General features: G+C 44.9%; 3 protein-coding genes across 5 annotated transcripts; 1 reads left to right on the top strand and 2 right to left on the bottom strand.

Annotated features, from left to right (window-relative positions):
• Positions 1–663: 663 nt before the first annotated feature.
• Positions 664–2,222, bottom strand: LOC109487925 (carboxypeptidase N subunit 2-like). The gene is made up of 2 exons (XM_019792026.1): positions 2,098–2,222; positions 664–1,829 (listed from the first exon to the last, which is right to left on the bottom strand). Exon 2 carries the CDS (start codon positions 1,822–1,824, stop codon positions 664–666), a length of 1,161 nt encoding a protein of 386 aa, XP_019647585.1. The 5' UTR covers positions 1,825–1,829; positions 2,098–2,222.
• A 2,158-nt stretch (positions 2,223–4,380) lies between these two features.
• Positions 4,381–8,580, top strand: LOC109487990 (potassium channel subfamily K member 10-like). The gene is made up of 4 exons (XM_019792129.1): positions 4,381–5,306; positions 5,602–5,974; positions 6,582–6,703; positions 7,774–8,580. The coding sequence occupies exons 1-4, from the start codon at positions 5,070–5,072 to the stop codon at positions 8,206–8,208; spliced, it is 1,167 nt and encodes a 388-aa protein (XP_019647688.1). The 5' UTR covers positions 4,381–5,069; the 3' UTR covers positions 8,209–8,580.
• A 155-nt stretch (positions 8,581–8,735) lies between these two features.
• LOC109487989 lies at positions 8,736–15,759 on the bottom strand. 3 transcript variants are annotated; one of them, XM_019792126.1, is made up of 9 exons: positions 15,684–15,759; positions 14,537–14,656; positions 13,714–13,855; positions 13,064–13,309; positions 11,906–12,117; positions 10,974–11,332; positions 10,354–10,550; positions 9,850–10,042; positions 8,736–9,585 (listed from the first exon to the last, which is right to left on the bottom strand). In XM_019792126.1, the coding sequence occupies exons 2-9, from the start codon at positions 14,645–14,647 to the stop codon at positions 9,228–9,230; spliced, it is 1,818 nt and encodes a 605-aa protein (XP_019647685.1). In that variant the 5' UTR covers positions 14,648–14,656; positions 15,684–15,759; the 3' UTR covers positions 8,736–9,227. The 3 variants fall into 3 exon arrangements, with proteins under 3 accessions (XP_019647685.1, XP_019647686.1, XP_019647687.1); XM_019792127.1 differs by having other exon boundaries at positions 10,360–10,550; XM_019792128.1 differs by having other exon boundaries at positions 13,726–13,855.
• Between the last annotated feature and the right edge of the window lie 3,577 nt (positions 15,760–19,336).

Genomic DNA, 19,336 nt, shown 5'->3' with positions numbered 1-19,336 from the left:
TGAAGAATCAATCCTATTGTTTACTCACTAAAACATCATTTATAAACAGAAAAACAAAGTTTGAACTTTATACCAATCGGCAGGAATAATCATTCTATCTAGTAAATTATCTCAAGATATTTGAACTCGATAAAAGTTTAAAGTAAGCTTTGTACAACTTGTTTCTATAACGTGACTGGAACAAAAGTCAATGAATGAACAAATATACATGTCATGTATATCCATGCAGCAATGTTAAGAAGCCTCGCAATTCAGCCGCCATGGTTGTCAGAAGGCCTGTTACAGTGTTTGTTTTGCTGCCGGTTAATACACTTGGTGAAAGACCTTCCTTGTACATTGATGCTCTTACAAGCCAAGTACAAGTCACGCTGATAAATTTAAGTTATATATAACAGTCACTGTAATACAAGTCTAGTATATTACTACATCTTATTACAGGATATATTGCAATTACATATATTATTGGTATTACAGTATATGTTATTGGTATATGACAGGATACTACTACATGTAAGTACATGTACAATTGACAATTTCCTCGAATTCTGGTTTCTAACGGACAGTTGTAAGAACAGATAGTGCCTGAATAGTGCCTGAATGGGTTATGCAAGAACTTAGATTTACCTTACTCTCCAAGCAGAGATTGTTGGGGGAACGTTAACGTTAGGGCCCAGGGTCCCAGGCTGTGACGCGCGTGTCCGGGGCGGTGCTAGGACTAGGAGCGAGGCTGGTTTTGCGCGTGCTCCGGTACCAGATCGCCAGGAAAACGGCCGAGGCGAGAAGGATCCCGGCTACTACGCCAAGGATGCCGCTGAGGAAGGATGCCAAGGAGAACGCCCAGGAAGTTGTACTATCCGCTGATGATCCACCGGCCGGGGTACTATGGGTCGGGACCCCCCTGGGAGGGGTACTGTTGGCTGAAACCCCACTGGCATTGGCAGTGACATTGGCAGTGACATTGGCAGTGGTTGTTTGTACACAGATCAGATCTTCAGGATTTACAGTCAATAATGATTGTCCTGCAAGATTACCGGGTCCGGCACAGGTGATCTGGCTCTCAAAGGAATGAGACCCGTTCATCTTTTGTTTAAAGGGAAGCATCCTGCAGTCACACTGCCAGGGGTTGCCGCGAATGTTTATATTTGGGAAAGACGCCAGTATGTCATATGCTGCGGACGGGAGTGTTTTCATTTGGTTGCGGTTCATGTCAACCCCTATCCCTGATGAAGTGTTAAATCGCCTAAGATTCGATAGGGCCTCAACGGGGAATGTGTTGATGTCATTGTCAGAGAGGTCAATGTATTGGAGCTCTGGTAGATTTGCAAATACACCAGCTGCGATGGTGCTGATGTCGTTGTGCTGAAGGTCAAGCTCGTGGAGCTGCGGTGTCGCGTCGAAGGTTCCTACTTCGATACTGTGGATGTTGTTGAAACGCAGGGAAAGCTCCTGAAGGTTATCAAGTCCCACAAACATGTCAGCTCGGAGAATGGTTAACTGGTTACTGCTAAGCCACAGGCGAGTTAACCTGGATAAGCTGTAGAACACTCCACCGTACATGTTAACTGTGGAGATCTGGTTGGAATTAAGATATAAGTGTGTCAAGATGCTGTACCTGGAGAAGTCGAACGGACTTAAGGTTGTGATGTAGTTGCTCTGCAGGGTCAGCTGAGTGATATTTGTAGGCAGGTCCTGAGGAACACTGTTGAGGACTCTACTGCTGCAGTCACAGTACCATGAACAGCTGCTGCCGCAGGCTTCGGTCGGTCCAGCTTCCTTCAGGATGATCAGCAGAAGAACCAAAAACCTCTTCATCTCGTAAGACATTTCGCCTGGACGGCAGAGATTCGACATATCATAATTGTAATCTACATTTTACCGAGCCTTGTAACGCACATTTTGGTTTCTGTCTTTACTACAAAACCGCCATTTGCTTACTGTGACAATGCTGATATTTGTTAGAAAAATGTTAGAACATACATTAAGAAATGATGGTTGCACAGGCACGGTTCTGTATACGCGTGGACTATCCAGAACCGTACCTGATCATGATTCTGGATAAAACACAATGTCGGAGAAAAAGGAAGAAAGATCACTTACGATAAGAATGGTTCCTTCTCCTCCCTGCCACAAACTTCGTACCGACCGGTTCTGAGTCCGCCCAGTATAGCTCTAGGTTTGCCCTGAAGTAGTCGGCGCTCTTTGATTTTACCTGTAATAACTCATGACCACGCCATTTTGTGTGCCCAACAAACGCTCGAGCTTATCATTAGTAGTTTATAGCACAGCTGTTTCACGGTAATCTTGAAGTGTTTTGAAGCCTTGAAAGTTATAGTCACTCCAATCTGCCTTCCTTTAAAGTAACTTCATATCCAATACCGCCTGTCTAGTTGTATGTCTCATGGGTTAGGGTCAGGTATTTGTACAGGGATAGTTACAAACCAGTCTACTGCAGACCTGGGCCTGGACGTGTGATTTCAGCCAGAAGGGCGTCAAACAAACTGTTTTAGTGTTTGTTTGGCTGCTGTGGATTATACAATGGGTGAAAGAAGCACGTCGGCAGAACGTACTGCACCTGCGCAAATCCCGTAATGTATTATACATAGCACTTCGGCAGAACGTCTCATATAAGGTTGTATTTGCTCATATAAGGTTAACATTCCGACAGTAGTTTCCAAATGTTATGTCGGAAAGGATATCCTCTGCAACAGGCAAAATTCTGATGCAACGTTGACCAAAAATCCAAAGAAAACCGCGAAAATCCACGGTTCCTCGCAGGCGCAGTACGTTCTGCCGACGTGCTGGTGAAAGCTTTTATAGTTATGCTCTAACAAGCTAAGTACAGGTCACGCTGATAAATTTTCATGTGCAATATACCAGTCACTGTATTACAAGTCCGGTATATTACTACATCTACAGGATACTACTATGTGCATGTACAATTAATAATTTCTACGAATTCTCGTTTCTAAGATAATTGTAAGAACAGATAGTTCCATGACTAAATTGGTTACGGTGAGGACCAGGCACTGAGTTCTGGATAGTCTCTGTGTATCCAAGAACGCAGGTTTGGCTATAGCACGGTTCTGGATACACGTGGACCATTCAGAACCCTGCTCAGGCATGGTTCTGGATAAAGCACGGTTTTGGATAGAGCATGGTTCTGGATAGAGCATGGTTCTGGATAAAGCACGGTTTTGAATAGAGCACGGTTCTGGATAAAGCACGGTTCTGGATAAAGCACGGTTCTGGATAAAGCACGGTTCTGGATAAAGCACGGTTCTGGATAGAGCACGGTTCTGGATAGAGCACGGTTCTGGATAGAGCACGGTTCTGGATAGAGCACGGTTCTGGATAGAGCACGGTTCTGGATAGAGCACGGTTCTGGATAGAGCATGGTTCTGGACACAACAGGCAGGTTTCCGGATGACCCGAACGTTTGCTAAGAACATGCTCCCGTGACAACATGACCTGGGGTAGGGTGGGGGGGCAGCACGGTTGGTAACGTTAACGTTAGGGGGCGGGGCTGACTTTGCGCGTGATTCGGTACCAGATCGTCAGGGAAACGGCAGAGACGAGAACGATCCCGACCACCGCGCAAAGGACACCGATAAGAAGGGAGACTTCTCCGGAAGGGGTTGGTGATCCACCGGGAGGGGTACTTCGGACTGGGGACCCCCCTGGAGGGGTACTTTGGGTTGGGAACCCCCCTGGAGGGGTACTTTGGGTTGGGAACCCCCCTGGAGGGGTACCGGTACTACCAGTAGTGATTGTTTCTTCACAGGCCAGATCTTCAGCCTCTACAGCGAGTAACAGGCTTTTCCCTGCAAGGTTAGCAGGTCTGGCACAGGTGATCTGACTCTCAAATGGATAAGACCCGTATACCAGGAGAGTTGCTCAGGAGTACAGTTTGCTCCTTTTGTTTCATCCACACCATATGGAATATGTATTATTCTGTTGGGGGTAACATTCTATCGTTATGTGTACTTTACCTGTTATTGAAATGAGTTATTGAATGATGTATACCGCACCACAAGAAACAGTCATGCCTTCAAATATCAGAGTTATCAACCAAGAATTGAGATATTCAAAAGAACTATCGTAGACTGGAACTCGTTGCCACCGAACACAGTTGGGGCATCATCACTTGAAAGCTTTAAACAACTCCTGCAATCAAATGTGCAAAGATCGAGTGTAACAAGTCGTTCGGTGTGATATAGCTAGCTGCCGTCGCGCCGCGTGCCTGCGAAGCTGGTATGTTACGCCGAAGAGCGGTAACCGGCTATACAGATACAGATACACTGAGATCGATAACCCCAAACACCAAACAATGCAAACTGCACTTCCGTCAACAGGAATGAACCACTCTGAAACAGACACAGGATTATAGTCGTTTTATAGTGAATATCTTATAATTGAAGGACAATTCTAATAGGGAGAAGCTTTGTACAGTTTCCTTCAGTGATATACGTAGAATGATGTAGATTCATAGTAAGCACCACTGAACGTTAAAAACTGCACTTCCGTTCATGAATAGCGTCCGGGAATGAACCACACTGAAATCATGAGGCACAGAATGGAGGTTACTAGTAGTTCATACTAGTATCCAACAATGGAAGGACCAATCTAAGAGGCGAAAGCTTTGTGGGTGATTTCGTTCAGAGAGCGATACAGATCCATGGAATGACATACGTAACACTGACTTAATTTTACCCCCGCTCCTTCGACATCATAGTTCAATCCAAGCGGACGCTATGTGTACTTAAGGGAGCAAAGGTCAGAAGTGAACCGTACTGAGAAAATAGCGACACGGCGACTGTTTCCTTTGTGCTGCCGGAACAAAGCTCAACTTTTACAACTAGCGTCGCCGTGAGTTCAAGTAATGCCGTTGCTGTGAACAGGTATAACGAACGATCGCCGTGACTACATCACGGTCGGCAACAAGCACGGCGACGGTTGGCTGATTTCCCCACCGATAATTTGCAAGTGTCTTCCAATAATCTGCATGTATAAATGATGTAGACAAAAACAGCAGCGACCGATCGATCGCACGTTTAATACGTATCGCGGCCATGCGGATGAAAACGTTGGCGGTTCTGTTCTTCGGTTACGTCGCGTACGTGATCCTGGGAGGAGGGATATTCCACTACCTGGAGTCTGAGAACGAGAACCAGAACTTGAACTTGAGTCCACCCCGGGAAGGTTTTGACTTGCAGGAGATCTTGGAGGAGCTGTCCGGAGAGCACCCGACCACGACACACGCCACACACCTGCATTCTCAGTCCGTAACACTCACACCAGGAGAAAAGGTTCATTTTTGCTTGCCAAAAGCTAGGACTCAACGTCTGAAAAATTCTTTTTTTTTACACTGAGCTAATATGTATAACGACAATGCTAACCGTCAGTAACGATAACCCACGGCTGTACTGTCCTATTTTAGCTTGACCGTCGACCTCTATATAGTGTGTGTTGTTTACTTGTCTTGATTTTTAATATCAATCGTTTGTAAAATTCAAATGCACAATTCAGGGGTACACTAGTCAACTCATGCTTTTGTATGATTTTGCCTAATTGAATAAATTGAAAATTGAATTGAATTTTCAGATCTCTGAGGAAGAGTTCAGTGTAACTGAGGGGCGGCACAACATCACGGTGGACGCTGACAGCCACCTTTCCTGCGGACACGACGGCCTGTCGGCGGTCCTGGAGTCCTTCAGAGCTAAAGTAGGTCGCGTTGACGACGCCATAGCCGATCTACGCAGAGACATGGACGGGACCGGGCGCTGCGTCAGGACCAGGGACATCCCGCTGGTCGTCCTGTCGTACAGCGAGCTGGAGTCCATAGTCAGGCGAGCGGCTCAGGCTGGGAGGGATGGAATAGATCCTGTAACGGGACAACAGGAACAACAACAGAACACCACGAAATGGGACTTTCAGGCCTCGCTGGGATTTGCCTTGACCGTGGTGACGACTATAGGTGATGATGAACACCTTTATTGTACATTTTTGGGCTATAGGCACAGGTCACATGTTAACAAAGTATAGAAATGTAAATATAGAAGTATATAAAAATACACCAACACTTTCGACTCCCTCTCGCTCCTTGGTAATCGCATAAATGTAGTTGGCTGTATGATGAGTTGAGAGTCGGTTTACTTAGTATAAGGTGGTAATTTGAAATGTTAATGTCAACTTTCTTGTTGTACTTAGAAGACTGTACGGATTGTACATTTCTCTTAGCCTCCATAGCATGCCAAAAACTGTGGGTTTGGGGGGTCTTCATGGTCTTTGGGAGCTTTTATCATTTTTTTGTGCTATTTTCTGATTGCCTACAGACAACATAGCCGGCCTGGTTGAATTACCCCCGTTTTTAGAACTGGGTATCGCTTTGTCTGATTCTTTGGCAACTTTCCAAGCGTAGTTACTATCAATTTTAATTCCAATTCTGATCTAGTTTTAATATTGTTCATCATATGAACCCTGTAATTTTTTGTTGTTGTTGACACTGGAGTACGAAGACCACCAAACCCCCAGTTCTACAAGCCTGCTACGGAGGCTACATTTCTCTGTACTATTTTATGTAGGATACGGGCACATCTCGCCAGCCTCGGCTGTGGGCAGGGCTGTCTGTGTCCTGTACGCGCTGTTCGGGATCCCCTTCACAGCCGTCCTCGTCACAAACATAGCACATCATGTGGGAGACCAGGTGTGTCCTCATTAACAGGGGTGCCAGAATATACAGTGCAATTTTACTAATATACAGTGTAATTTTACTAATATACAGTGTAATTTTACTAATATACAGTGTGATTTTACTAATATACAGTGTGATTTTACTAATATACAGTGTAATTTTACTAATATACAGTGCAATTTTACTAATATACAATGCTAATATAAGTGTAATAATACGATTGCACTGTATTCCGTAAAATTGCACTATATACTAATACCATTCATTGTACTGTATTCCGTAAAATTGCACTATATACTAATACCATTCATTGTACTGTATTCCGTAAAATTGCACTGTATACTAATACCATTCATTGTACTGTATTCCGTAAAATTGCACTATATACTAATACCATTCATTGTACTGTATTCCGTAAAATTGCACTGTATACTAATGCCATTCATTGTACTGTATTCCGTAAAATTGCACTGTATACTAATACCATTCATTGTACTGTATTTCGTAAAATTGCACTGTATACTAATGCCATTCATTGTACTGTATTCCGTAAAATTGCACTGTATTCCGTAAAATTGCACTGTATACTCTGGCACCCCTGATTACTAATTATGCAAATCAGGTCATAATTTGCATACTTGTTATCTAATTATGTCAAGCATCACTTTTAAGCTACCTACATACCAAACATCACGACGATCTGACGACCGGTTGTTGAGTTATCCTCTTTCAAACATTTTTAGAATAGCGCCCCTGCAGTTCCAGAAGAAGCTGCTAGAGGATCCAAACTGAAGTCATTACTTTCCGAGCACAAGAGCTATCTGCCATGCATAATTCGTGACCCCAGCATGTCTAGATCATGAAATATCAATAGTGGAAAGTGATACCATAACAAGCCGCCAGAGGGCTCCAAATCTAATAATTTCGAGGTCCGTTACCGAAAATATAACCTCCTTGGCGAAGGTAATAATACAGAAAGACGAAAGATGGTTAGCTGAACTTTCGTGTCATGATCTAAAATCTCCAGTCGTCTGATGTTAGGTTGATGTAAAAAAAATGTTTTCCGTTGTTTAACCATGCAGGTCCGCAAGGCAGCGCTGCGGGTACACAAGGACCACCCGAAGTGGAGCCCGCAGAGAATAAAACGGCTGACGGCGATAACTCTGCTCCTCCTCGGCGTGCTCTCCTTCGTTCTTCTGCCCGCCCTGGTGATCTGGTCCGTCGAGGGTTGGACGTTTTCCGAGACGCTGTACTACGTGTTCATCTCCCTTAGCACAATAGGGTTCGGGGACTACGTGGTAGGGCAGCAGCCGGAGGTTGCCTACTGGCCAGGCTACGTCATACTCATCTTCGTCTGGATTCTGTGCGGGATCGAGTACTTGGCCACGATCTTCGAGCTCATCTCTTTGGGGATTAAGGGGCTGGACTCCAGAATTGGGGGTCCCCGAAAGGACGGCGGCGGTGAGGGTGAACTCGAGGAAAGACTTGAAGACAGAAGTCGAGAAACGACGGTGTAAACTGCATATATTATGTATTTTGCACAGGGCAGTCATTGGCCCCATGGCCATATTCACTAGGATAAAATTGTCCGGATCGAGCCGAATTGATTCGTTTTGATCTGGTTTCGATTCGGCTCGAATAGGATCAAAAAAGCCTTCGGACATCACAAATTTGTGATGATAATGTATGTTCATTCTCTTTTATTGTGTTGTCAGTATGTTCATTTGTTTTATATGTTTGAACCCTGGAAGATTAGTCCTCATGGACTAAAGGGTATCGAAATAAACGAATAAACGAACGAAAGCGAATTAACTCGGCTTGATCCGGATTATTTATTCTAGTGGGAAAGGGGTCTTTGTGTTGCATGTACAGTTGTGTCTGTTATTAAAGAGGAAGATTTATTAACAAACTAAATAAAGAAGACACAACAATTTATATGCAGTCTTATTCTCTAGGCTCTTTATATCATCGTCTGTTAGATGTCTGTCATGTTAACTTCCCTAGCATGTTCTGAAGCCTGGTAGAGGCTAGCCTGAATATTCGTGTCATTACATTGCCTTAGAAATCCACATAATGTGCTTCCAATTCTCTATTCTATACTATACAAGAGCATCCAGTAACATGTTATTATCGACAGAATAACACCAATAACATGATGAGGATAAAAAAAAGAAGAAGAGGGAATACATGTATTTTTGTGAGTTCCGTACATTCTGTCTTTGCTGTAACTGTCAAATTCAAAGTCGAAATTCCTTCCCGGACCTACTAGTATATATGGTGCATAGGGCGGCGCCTATCTCCGTCTCTGTAGCCTTTGAGCCACACAGTTGTGCAATCACATAACAGCTGGGGCTAGTCCACTGGTAGTGGTGTGTATTTAACTCTCATACTCTTTCCCAAATGCTGAGTGCTAAAAAAAAAAAGGTCCCGTCATACTCTGTGTGGCGCTCATCTCCATTTCTGTAGCTCTTGGGCCACACAGTTGTGCAAGCACTACAGCTGAGTACTTAAAGCAGAAGTGAAGTGTCACACAGTGTCAATCCAGGTCCAGGATCTCCTCTTCCGATGGTTTGTAGGTCTGTTGTCCCTCAGGTCCGTCTGGTTTGTTCAGGTCGGAAGAGACGACGCACGCGGTGAAATTCTGCCTCGCCAGGTCTCCCTCTGACGACCTCTCGCGATCGAACGCCCGCATAAACGCGGCGCTCGCCTCTTCCGGACGGCCCGCGTGACGCAACGCGTATCCTATCAACGACCAGGAGAACGGCTTGTCGCCGCTGTCGACGTCCGCCTGGAATTCTCGAACGGTTTCTGCGGCCTTCTCCCCTTCCCCTGTCTCCTTCAGCGCGCGGGTCAGTAGGTAGTAGGCGAAGTGACGCTGGCTCACCGGCAGAGACCTGAATGATACGGCAAAGATAAGAGAGGTTTATTGCAAATCCATGTCCGAAGGCTAATTGCAAAATGCAAGTTACAAACATAAAAGACCATTGAAACAGAGAATAAAATAACTTGAAAATGTACGTAATGAAATCTAATTGTCTAAAACTATTCCTATGTCTGATAAGTGTACAGTCAATTGCAAATAAGCCCTTGGGCTTCATATGAAGTTGTACTTCAATGTTTAAACATGTAACTAACAACACTCATGACAATGTATAGACCTGTCCTTGGCGTTCTTGACTTCTGCTTTTATCTCGTCGAGCAGCGTGGTCATCTCCATCTGGTTGTAGATGAGTCCGGACGCGTCCTCGGCAGACTTGGGGCGGGCCACGACGTCCCTCAGCACCGGCACTGCGTCAGCCCACCGCCCGGTGCGGCACAGGAAGTTTCCGTACTCCGCAAGCAGGCCCATCCCTGCCAAAATAATGACAACTAGAAAGGTAACATTTCCAAAGCAAATGCACAATGTTTACCTTCGCATATGGTCTACTCTGTTAATTTTTACTCAAATACATTCATATATATGGTCAGACAGGAGTAAAAATCCCTCCTACTATAAAATTGCAACATTATGTAACCTAACACCAGTTACCATGGTGAGACATGTCAGCAAATCAGGCCAATTGTCCAGGCCACAGTTCAGTGTTTGGAACGGAAGAAGAAGAAACGTAGCAAAAACACATTGTCAAGATCTCTTCTCTCTTAAGAAGATCCCAGTATCAGACCCATACCGGGTATTCCGTCCTTCCTGTTCTGACTGATGGCCTGTTGAAAGTTCTTCTCGGCCAGTCGGACCATCTCGTCGTATACGTCATCGTTCCCGGCGTCCCTTGCGTGCTGCGCACGTGCGTGGTACATGCAGGCCATGTTGTGCTGGTTGGAGGTGTTGTCGGGAGCGAAAGCCGAGGCCGCCTCGTGGAACCTCAACAAAAAATGTCGGTCTAATTTACTATCATGAAAGTTCATTTGTGTTGGTAGTTACATATTTAGAGTTAAAGCTTTAGATTTTTTTGCAACTAATGGATATCTCAATCAAGTATCAAGTATCCAACACAAAGAAATATCTCACCAGTCACTCTGGCCTTCCTTAGTAGAGACTTAAGAGGCTATTTACATCAGGACCCATCACCCTTCATCCAACCGCGACGGGGGCCGACATCGTCTACCAGATACTAGTACCTTTGACCCAGTGTCGACGTCACACTTCAGAGAAGCCATGTGACAAGCCTCACTGGGTCAGTGTACTGAGGAAGGCCAGAGTGACTGGTCGAAAGCTCTAGGTGAGAGAACTGTATTGTGTTGGATCTTAAGGTTTAACTTTAAACAACTATGAAATACTACTAACTGGATGGTCTCCATCAGCATCCCCCTGTCGTAGGTCTGACTGGCCAGGCTGCGGTACAGGTCCGGCGAGCTCGGGTCCACGTTCGCGAAGATGCGCCCGGCCTCGGCGGTCCTCCCCTCGCGCGCGAGAGACGCCATCCGCAGCAGGTCGTTCACCTTCCTGCCCTCCGAGAAGTCCGGGTCGCTGTCGTCATCGAAATACATCGGCAGGGTCTCCTCGGCAGCCTCGAAGTACGCATGCGCCAGGTCGAACTGCCCCCCTGCGGACAGACACGCTCCGAACAGCGCCAGCGCCTGCGCAGTGGCGACGTCGCCCTCATCCGCCTCATGGTTCAGTTGGATTCTCTCCTGCAGGGCGCCCTGCATGAATGAATGAATGAATGAATGAATGAATGAATGAATGAATGAATGAATGAATGAATGGATTGATGGATGGATGAATGAATGAATGAATGAATGAATGAATGAATGTATGAGTGAGTGAGTGAGTGAGTGAGTGAGTGAGTGAGTGAGTGAGTGAGTGAATGAATGAATGAATGAATGAATGACTGAATGAATGCATGAATGAATGAATGCATGAATGAATGAATGAATGAAACGAATGAATGAAAAAGCTGCTAGGGGGCCCAAACTCAAGTCACTTCTTCCCTTGCCCAAGAGCTGCCTACAATCCAAAATTGGTGACCCTAGTCCAGATCATGAGATATCAAAATAGGAAGTTCTGCTGCAGCACCAACGAAAGCCGCCAGAGGGCCTAAAAGTTACTAGTAATCAGTTCCAGGTCTCATCAAGACCTATCCAATGACAATCCATCCATAGCTTCTTGAGTTTTCTGTTCACAAACAGACAAACAGACGGACAAACACTAAGAAACGCAAACATGTACAAAAGTAGCAGGTAAAGGTTAACGTTGGCGACTATGATTACTTGTACCTTCAAGTGGATGACCGCTTGTTGCACGTCCCCCATTTTTCGCAAGGCGGCGCCCAGATCCTGGCTGTATTTCGCCCTGTTCTCGGCGTCTTTATCCCCGCAGGCGGCCAGCGCCTTTTTCAGAAGGAAGGCGGCTTTGGGGTACTCATCATCCTTCAGGTAGGCGTATCCTTGGCTGGCCAGAGATTCAGAACTTTCAAGAGAGGAACCACCTGTGAAAACATTAGTCACTTTTTGTCACTGCCCTAACTTCATTCAACAGCGAAATGCCCTTTTTGGCAACTTGAAAATACTGATTGGCTTTATTACTGACTTGGATGATCTTTCTGATGATATTCTGGTATATTTACTTTAAAGAGGTTCTTCTTTTCTCTCAAACAATATTCAAAATTTTCTACTTGTACATACCTTTTGTTAGAATCCAATCGTTTTTTGTAATCATCCTTATCAATCCTGCCAAATGGTATTTATATATTTGTTTCACTTCTTCGTTGATTAATTATTGTATTTAATTTCTATACGTGCTTTGCTTGTCGTATGTATTACGTATTGATGCCGACATGAATATAAGTGTAACTTGAGTGTGTCGCCACCACGTCTTGTCACTATCTTTCAATTAAAACAAGAGTTCCACGGTCTCATACCTTCGCCAAAAGATGCAGTTGACGAATTATACAATTTTAATCATTGTTTTTGTAAATAACAGCCTCATTTGTACGGATTATATCAGTTTGGTACCTACATACCAAAAATCATGACAATCCTTCAACCGGTTCTTGAGTTATCCTCCTTCGAAAAGATTTCAACAAATGCTCCTGCAGTTAAGGAACAAGCCGATAGGGGAACCAAACTCATGTCACTTCTTCCCTATCCCAAGAGCTATCTGCCATCCAAAATTCGTGACCCTAGCATGTCCAGATCACGAGATATCAAAACCGGAAGTTCTGCTGCAGTACCTAGGAAAGCCGCCAGGGAGCCCAAAATCTAATCATTTCTAGGTCTCATGAAGACCTACCCACCTATCAAGTTTCATTCCAATCCATCCACTGCTCCTCGAGTTATCTTCAGTTGCTAAACCACACACACACAAACACACACACACACACACACAAACGCTACTGAAAACATAACCTTCTTGATGAAGGTAAAAAAAAACACCTTCTTCTGATGCGTCTATCTGGGGGCGGTGGGCTTCAGGCATGTCGGCGATGTCGGCAGCGTCTCTGGTCCACGTCTGGAGGAGACGGGCGAACGCTGCGGCACATTTCTCCCTCCGCGGGGAAAGTCGTCTCTTGTAGTCAGCAAGCAGACCTCCTCCTTGTCGCCCCTCTTCTTCAGGGTCGATTAGCATCGACAAATCATCCTCAGGAGCAGCGACGTCATTTTCACTGTCTTCTTGAGAGCCTGCATGGGGGGAGTAGTAGTGATTACGAATTACGCCAAATTTTCGCCGCCGATTACGTTAAATTTTCAGAGCTGATTACGAACAATTACGTGTTACGGCTAATGTGTACTGATTACGAATTACGTTGATTTTGGTGGGCTGCCTACGGATTAAGGGCACTGAAAAGGTGCGCCTTAGCTTACGAAAAAGGGCATGCAGGCCCTCCAACCTAGCCTCTACCAGGCACCGCGGATCGCTGGAAAAATAGTAGAAATTGGCCTAAATAAGGAGATACTATACCAGGGGAGTTAGCCGGTCAGAGAAGATCCAATTTGCTACCCACGGGGTATACTATCTCTTTATTTTGGCCAATTTCTACTGTTTTCCCGTGATCTACGGTGCCTGGTAGAGGCTTAACTCGTATCTTCTTGCTTACACAGCTCCAGAGCGGTGTTGAAGAGCGCCGCTGCTTTCACGAGAGACTTGGGGTCGTGACGGAGCAGGTACAACTCTCCCAGCCCCGCCACGGCGCAGGTCTGGACTATCGGCAAGCCGCCGCTTCGCTCCTGACAGGGCAAAAACCAGAAATTGGCTTTGCTATGTTAATATATAGGACTTATGTGTCATAACAATGTGAAATGTAATATTCCATCATAACATGTACATCATGTATTGATTGATAAAGTTAAATTAGTTAATACGCTAGTAGAAATAGTATGCTAGTAGAAATAGTTTATAGCTACTAGCATTTACTAGTAAGTGTTATTTGCCATACATTGTATCCGATGCAACTATTGCAAATGAACTTGACTAATGACTATAGTGTTCGTGATGGGGCAAATCATTTCCCCTGGCATGCCATCTCTATTAGCGTAACACTCCTACCGGGCGACCTGTTGGTCCTGGGCAAAGGGAAGCTATTCACCAATTTCACACTGGCCCATAATGCCTTAGTAAAGATCACGGATATGACATTAACCAACCCCCTCCCCTGTCCTTGATGTAATATTTCTAACAAGTTCTATCAACAAACTGGTCAATTATATTGTTGTGAATTATTTATGTAGTATAAAGCGCATGCCATAATTGCATTTTTGTTGGAATTAGAGAAAATTACTTACCTTCTATCGTTCTACCTTCTACCGAAGACTCTCCTACTCGCACGGTGGCATTACGTATATCCCCTTCTTACGTCATATCCCATCCATATCCGTGATCTTTACTAGGCATTATGGCTAAATACCGACCTGTGCCCGACACGCGGCCTTCAGCACGTCGGTGTAGAAGCGCTCCGCCTCCTGCATCCTGTCGACAGGCACCGGCTGGGCCCACTTCTGTTTGAAATCCACCCTCTCCATGGTGCGATCCTAGGGAGAGAAAACATGCAAGAATAGAAATGTAGCATTTCCAAAGCAACTACAAATTGTGTTTACTACAGTAACTGCTTTATTTATTCTCAAACACACTCACATATATGGTGACCATGCAGTCCCTCTTGAACTCAGTTCTACATGTCACTTATGCAACATTTAATATGTAACCCAACACCAGTTGCCACGGTGAAAGACGTCTAGGTCTTGTTTGGAGAAGAAGAAGAGGAAGAAGAAGAAAACCATATGTTTTCCTTCTGCGAAGGTAAACATATATATACACTTTGTATGATAGCGCGATAGACTCATTCTTTTCAGTGATGTATCATGTAAATTCACCCACCTTCCACCAAATCCCCCCACAAATATTTGAATAGTACAAACAGGTGTATATTCCTTTATATAGCCTTCGACAAACCAACTTTTAACTAATCATACAGCAGCCTCCATCCGTGCAGTATAGATAAAAACCGCCAGGCGAACTGTTGATCAATTGACTTCTGTTGGTGACTCATCATAAACGATCAGTCTGTAATAACACTTTGCTAGCGGTTTCCACTAGCCTCTACCAGGCTCCGCGGATCGCTGGAAAAATAGTAGAAATTGGCCGAAATAAAAGGATAGTATACCAGAGAAGATCCAGGGCCATAGAAGCTCCAATTTCCGTGGGATCTTCTCTGGCCGGATCCGCGGTGCCTGGTAGAGGCTAGGTTTCCAGAACACTACTAGTATAACCGTGCGTATCTAGTTCTATGTAGGGTTAGGATCAGGCACAGTTCTGGATAGTCTCCGCGTATCCAAGACCGAAGATTTGCCCCAGGCACGGTTCTGGATACACGTGAACCATCCAGAACCGTTCCTAAGCATAAGTCTGGATGACACACGGTTCTGGAAAATCTGCACAAGGAAAACTTAACACCTGCCGACTTATCCAACTCCAAAGTGTTTTCGATCACCTACAAGGCTATGGGACGGTATATATGCTCCTGAAATAATTATGAGAGACCTGAAGAACGTAATTAACCTGTGATGAAGCGATTACGGAAGAAACAAATGCGAAAGCGGTCGTCGGTCCGTACGTTCCGTCCCAAAATGATTTGCGGAAGTGTTTTTTGTCGCGATGGTTTCGTTACGTCACGGGGACTTTGGGGTCGGGGGACCCCCTCGCGGTGCATGACGGGATTACATCACTCGAAACGTGACGCCCGCCCTTCTCAACCTACCTGAGGTCTCTTTTACTAGCCTCTACCAGGCTTCAGAAGCGGCTGGAAAGAGTAGAAATTGGTCAAAAACTCATGTCAGGGGAGTTGCTCTGCCATTTTATATCTATACATTTATATGTACAGTTATATACAGTTCGGATAGGATCGGATCGGATCGGAAGCGTCAAACTGTACTGCTTTTTAGCGGACTGGCGGCATGTTATCTGTCTATTTGGCCTATTTCTACTCCTCCCGAAGCCTGGTAGAGGCTATAGATTTTCTGCTAGAGAACAATAGGTGCTCTGTACGCCACAACATGCATGTTCTATATACTGGAAGTTAGGTTCCCTCTACTAGGTTTCAGAGGAGGCTGAAAAGAGTAGAAATTGGCCTTTTAATGAATGAATGAATGAATGAAGACCTTTATTGTACATTTTGCCCCACTGGGTGGAAAGACAGGTCACATATTGACAAAGTACATCATCAATGTCGATAATAAAACGGCTATCATGAGTACACAAGTCCTTTCAACTTCCTCTCGCTTTCTGGTAATCTTATAAATGTAGTTGGCTGTATGAGTAGTTAGAGCTGGTTTGTTAAAGACTACAAGGAATATAAATTTCTCTATACTATTCAAATACTTAAATTGGGAATATTTGCTTGACACAAAATCGAAAAGAACGTTTCTTTCGCTGTCATACATGGAACAATCCACAAATAATTAATTAGACAGATAACATGCCAGTCATTGGCCAATTTCTATCTACTCTTCGCCTGAAGTATAGTAGAGGCTAGAAGCGGACTAAATATCAAACAATGCTGCCTCCATGAAGATGTCCATTATGTTATTGATCCATCACACGCGACTCCATGTTCTTGATTTTGGAAGTTATGTAGCCTCTACAAGGCTTTAGAGGAGGCTGGAGGAAAGAACAGATAGCATGTCTACTTTTCCAACCGCTTCTGAAGCCTGGTAAGAGGCTAGGAAAGCCCAGTAGAGGCTAGAAATTAGATAGGACTAAAGATCATACTCTCCAAGCAGAGGTTTGGGTTTGGGGGTATTTTTAGTGTGTTTTTAGGCTTTTTTATTGGGGTTTCTCTTTTGCACTGAATTTTTTTTTCCACCAAACCCAACCTCTGCCGTCAGTCGAAAGCTTCAATGCGCTATAAACCTAATCACTTTGACACATTACGGTCGTTTTACACGAAGGTGCGAAGTTGGGTTTGGTGGGAAAAAAAATTCAGTGCAAAAGCCTAAAAACACACTAAAAATACCCCCAAAACCCAAACCTCTGCTTGGAGAGTATAAAGATCAACCGAAGCTGCCTTCATGAAGATCGATGACCCTACACGCTACATTATGTTCTTGATTCTGGACGTTATGTAGCCTCTAACAGGCTTCAGAGGAGGCTGGAAAGAGTAGATATAGACAGATAACATGTGTACCCTATGCCGCTTCTGAAGCCTGGTAAGAGGCTAGAAAAGCCCGGTAGAGGCTAGAAATTAGATAGGACTATTAAAAGATCAACCGAAGCTGTCTCCGTGAAGATCGATGACCCTACACGTTCTTGATTCTGGAAGTTAGGTAGCCTCTAACAGGCTTCAGAGGTGGATGGAAAAAGTAGAAATAGCCAGAAAACATGTCTACATGTCTACATATGTTTTGTAGCCGCCTCTGAAGCCTGGTAGAGGGTTGGGAGCGGAGTAAAGATCAACCGAAGCTGTCTCCGTGAAGATGTCCGTTGATCCATCACCCTAAGCAGGCCTTGACCCGAGCCTGACACGTGCTACTGCACTGCTTATTATCGGCCCAGGACGGATTAAAAGTTAAACACAACAGTCAGTCCGATCGTCTAGCCTCTATTGCAGGCGTTCCGGGAGCGGTCGTTTATTATTAGTTTTTTTGGGGGGGGGGCGGGCGCTTATTTTCTGATCAAACGTAGATCGCACGCTTTTGAAGCTCCAGCCGCCAACCCTAGTATGCCATTCATGGCAGCCGGAGCTTCTAATGTGTGCGATCTACGTTTAAAACATACAGCAGAAAATAAGAGCCTGCTCCCGGAACGCCTGTATTCAACGTTCTCCACAGGCGGCCAATGGATACAGGAGGCCAATATAAATTCCCCTTGCCCCACCGAATCTGCTTGGAGATTAGGAACGCCTAGCCTCTACCAGGCACCGCGGATCGTTGGAAAAATAGTAGAAATTGGCCGAAACGAAATAAAGGATAGTATACCAGGGAGTTAGCCGGCCAGATAGGATCCAATTTGCGATCCGTGGGTAACTAACTCCCTGGCATACTATCCTTTATTTCGGCCAATTTCTACTATTTTTTCAGCAATCCGCGGTGCCTGGTAGAGGCTTAAGGAACGCCTGCGAACGAGGCTATCGGTCGTCAGCGCGCGGCTGCTTCTCGTTACGGGAGGGGTCTGCCGAGATCGCTCAGCTGTCACCCGGCACAGCGTCATCAGGAGGCCCCCGCTGTGAGCCACAACGGAGGGTCTGCAGGGGGGGACCCTGGAAAAGCATCATCTATTCTCCAAGCAGATGAATGTCGGCAAAAGCGTTACGGGTTACGTAGACCTGGCCATCTAGAGAGACTCCTCAACCACTCGGGTGACAAACGGATACTGCCTGGCCAATTTGAAACTGTCTCTTCGGCCAGCGGAAGATCTGCTTGGAAATTATTCATCATAGTGTCTCTCTGTTGTTATACATTGTTTATGAAGCAGACCAGATTCCTATTACAGTTATATATAATTAGTAGACCTGTTAGATTTTCTCAACACCACCACACCACAAACTATGTATGTATCATTTTGCCATACGTTGTACCTGCTACATCTGTTGCGCAATAAAGTTCTTCTTCTTCTTCTAAAAACACTTCCAGCAACACGCAGACATGCAGGCTCAGGTCACAAGACCTTGAGAGAACGTGGGCACGAACGTTAACCTGAACTATTTATATTAAGTGAAACCCAGCACATAATAGAACCCACGTCTATATCGAGACACCGACAGCAACATCAACATTTAGGAGGGCCGACAACGCTTAGCGGTAAATTCAGGCAGGTTAAGTTGTTTTCATGTAAGGCCCAGCCTTCGAAAACCACTTCATTTGAATGCTCTTTTGCATTTAATATGGTTTATAGCAAGTCTGCGGGTCTTGCACGTTCCGGTATGATTTTGGGGAAGTCTGCCGTTCGACTTCGCGATTCGAAGACTTTTCACTGACGCATTTATTTATAAAGAACGGTGAATTCTGATTTTCAGGGTAACAAATAAAGCGACCAAGTACGATTAACGAAGTATTTTCCAACAACGCCGCGTAACGTTGATCAAAGCGGCCGCACCAGCTACTGTCAAAAACTAGAGTTCCCTGATCTCATACCTTCGCCAAATGATGTTAATCTTTATGACTGACAAAGTTTAGATTAGATTATTCCCCCCTGATTTAAGAAATAGGAACCTAATT

The sequence above is a fragment of the Branchiostoma belcheri genome, unplaced genomic scaffold, assembly GCF_001625305.1.
Source record: "Branchiostoma belcheri isolate BF01 breed outbred unplaced genomic scaffold, Haploidv18h27 scaffold90, whole genome shotgun sequence".
NCBI classification, from domain to species: domain Eukaryota; kingdom Metazoa; phylum Chordata; class Leptocardii; order Amphioxiformes; family Branchiostomatidae; genus Branchiostoma; species Branchiostoma belcheri.
This window is presented reverse-complemented; position numbering and strand designations above follow the sequence as displayed.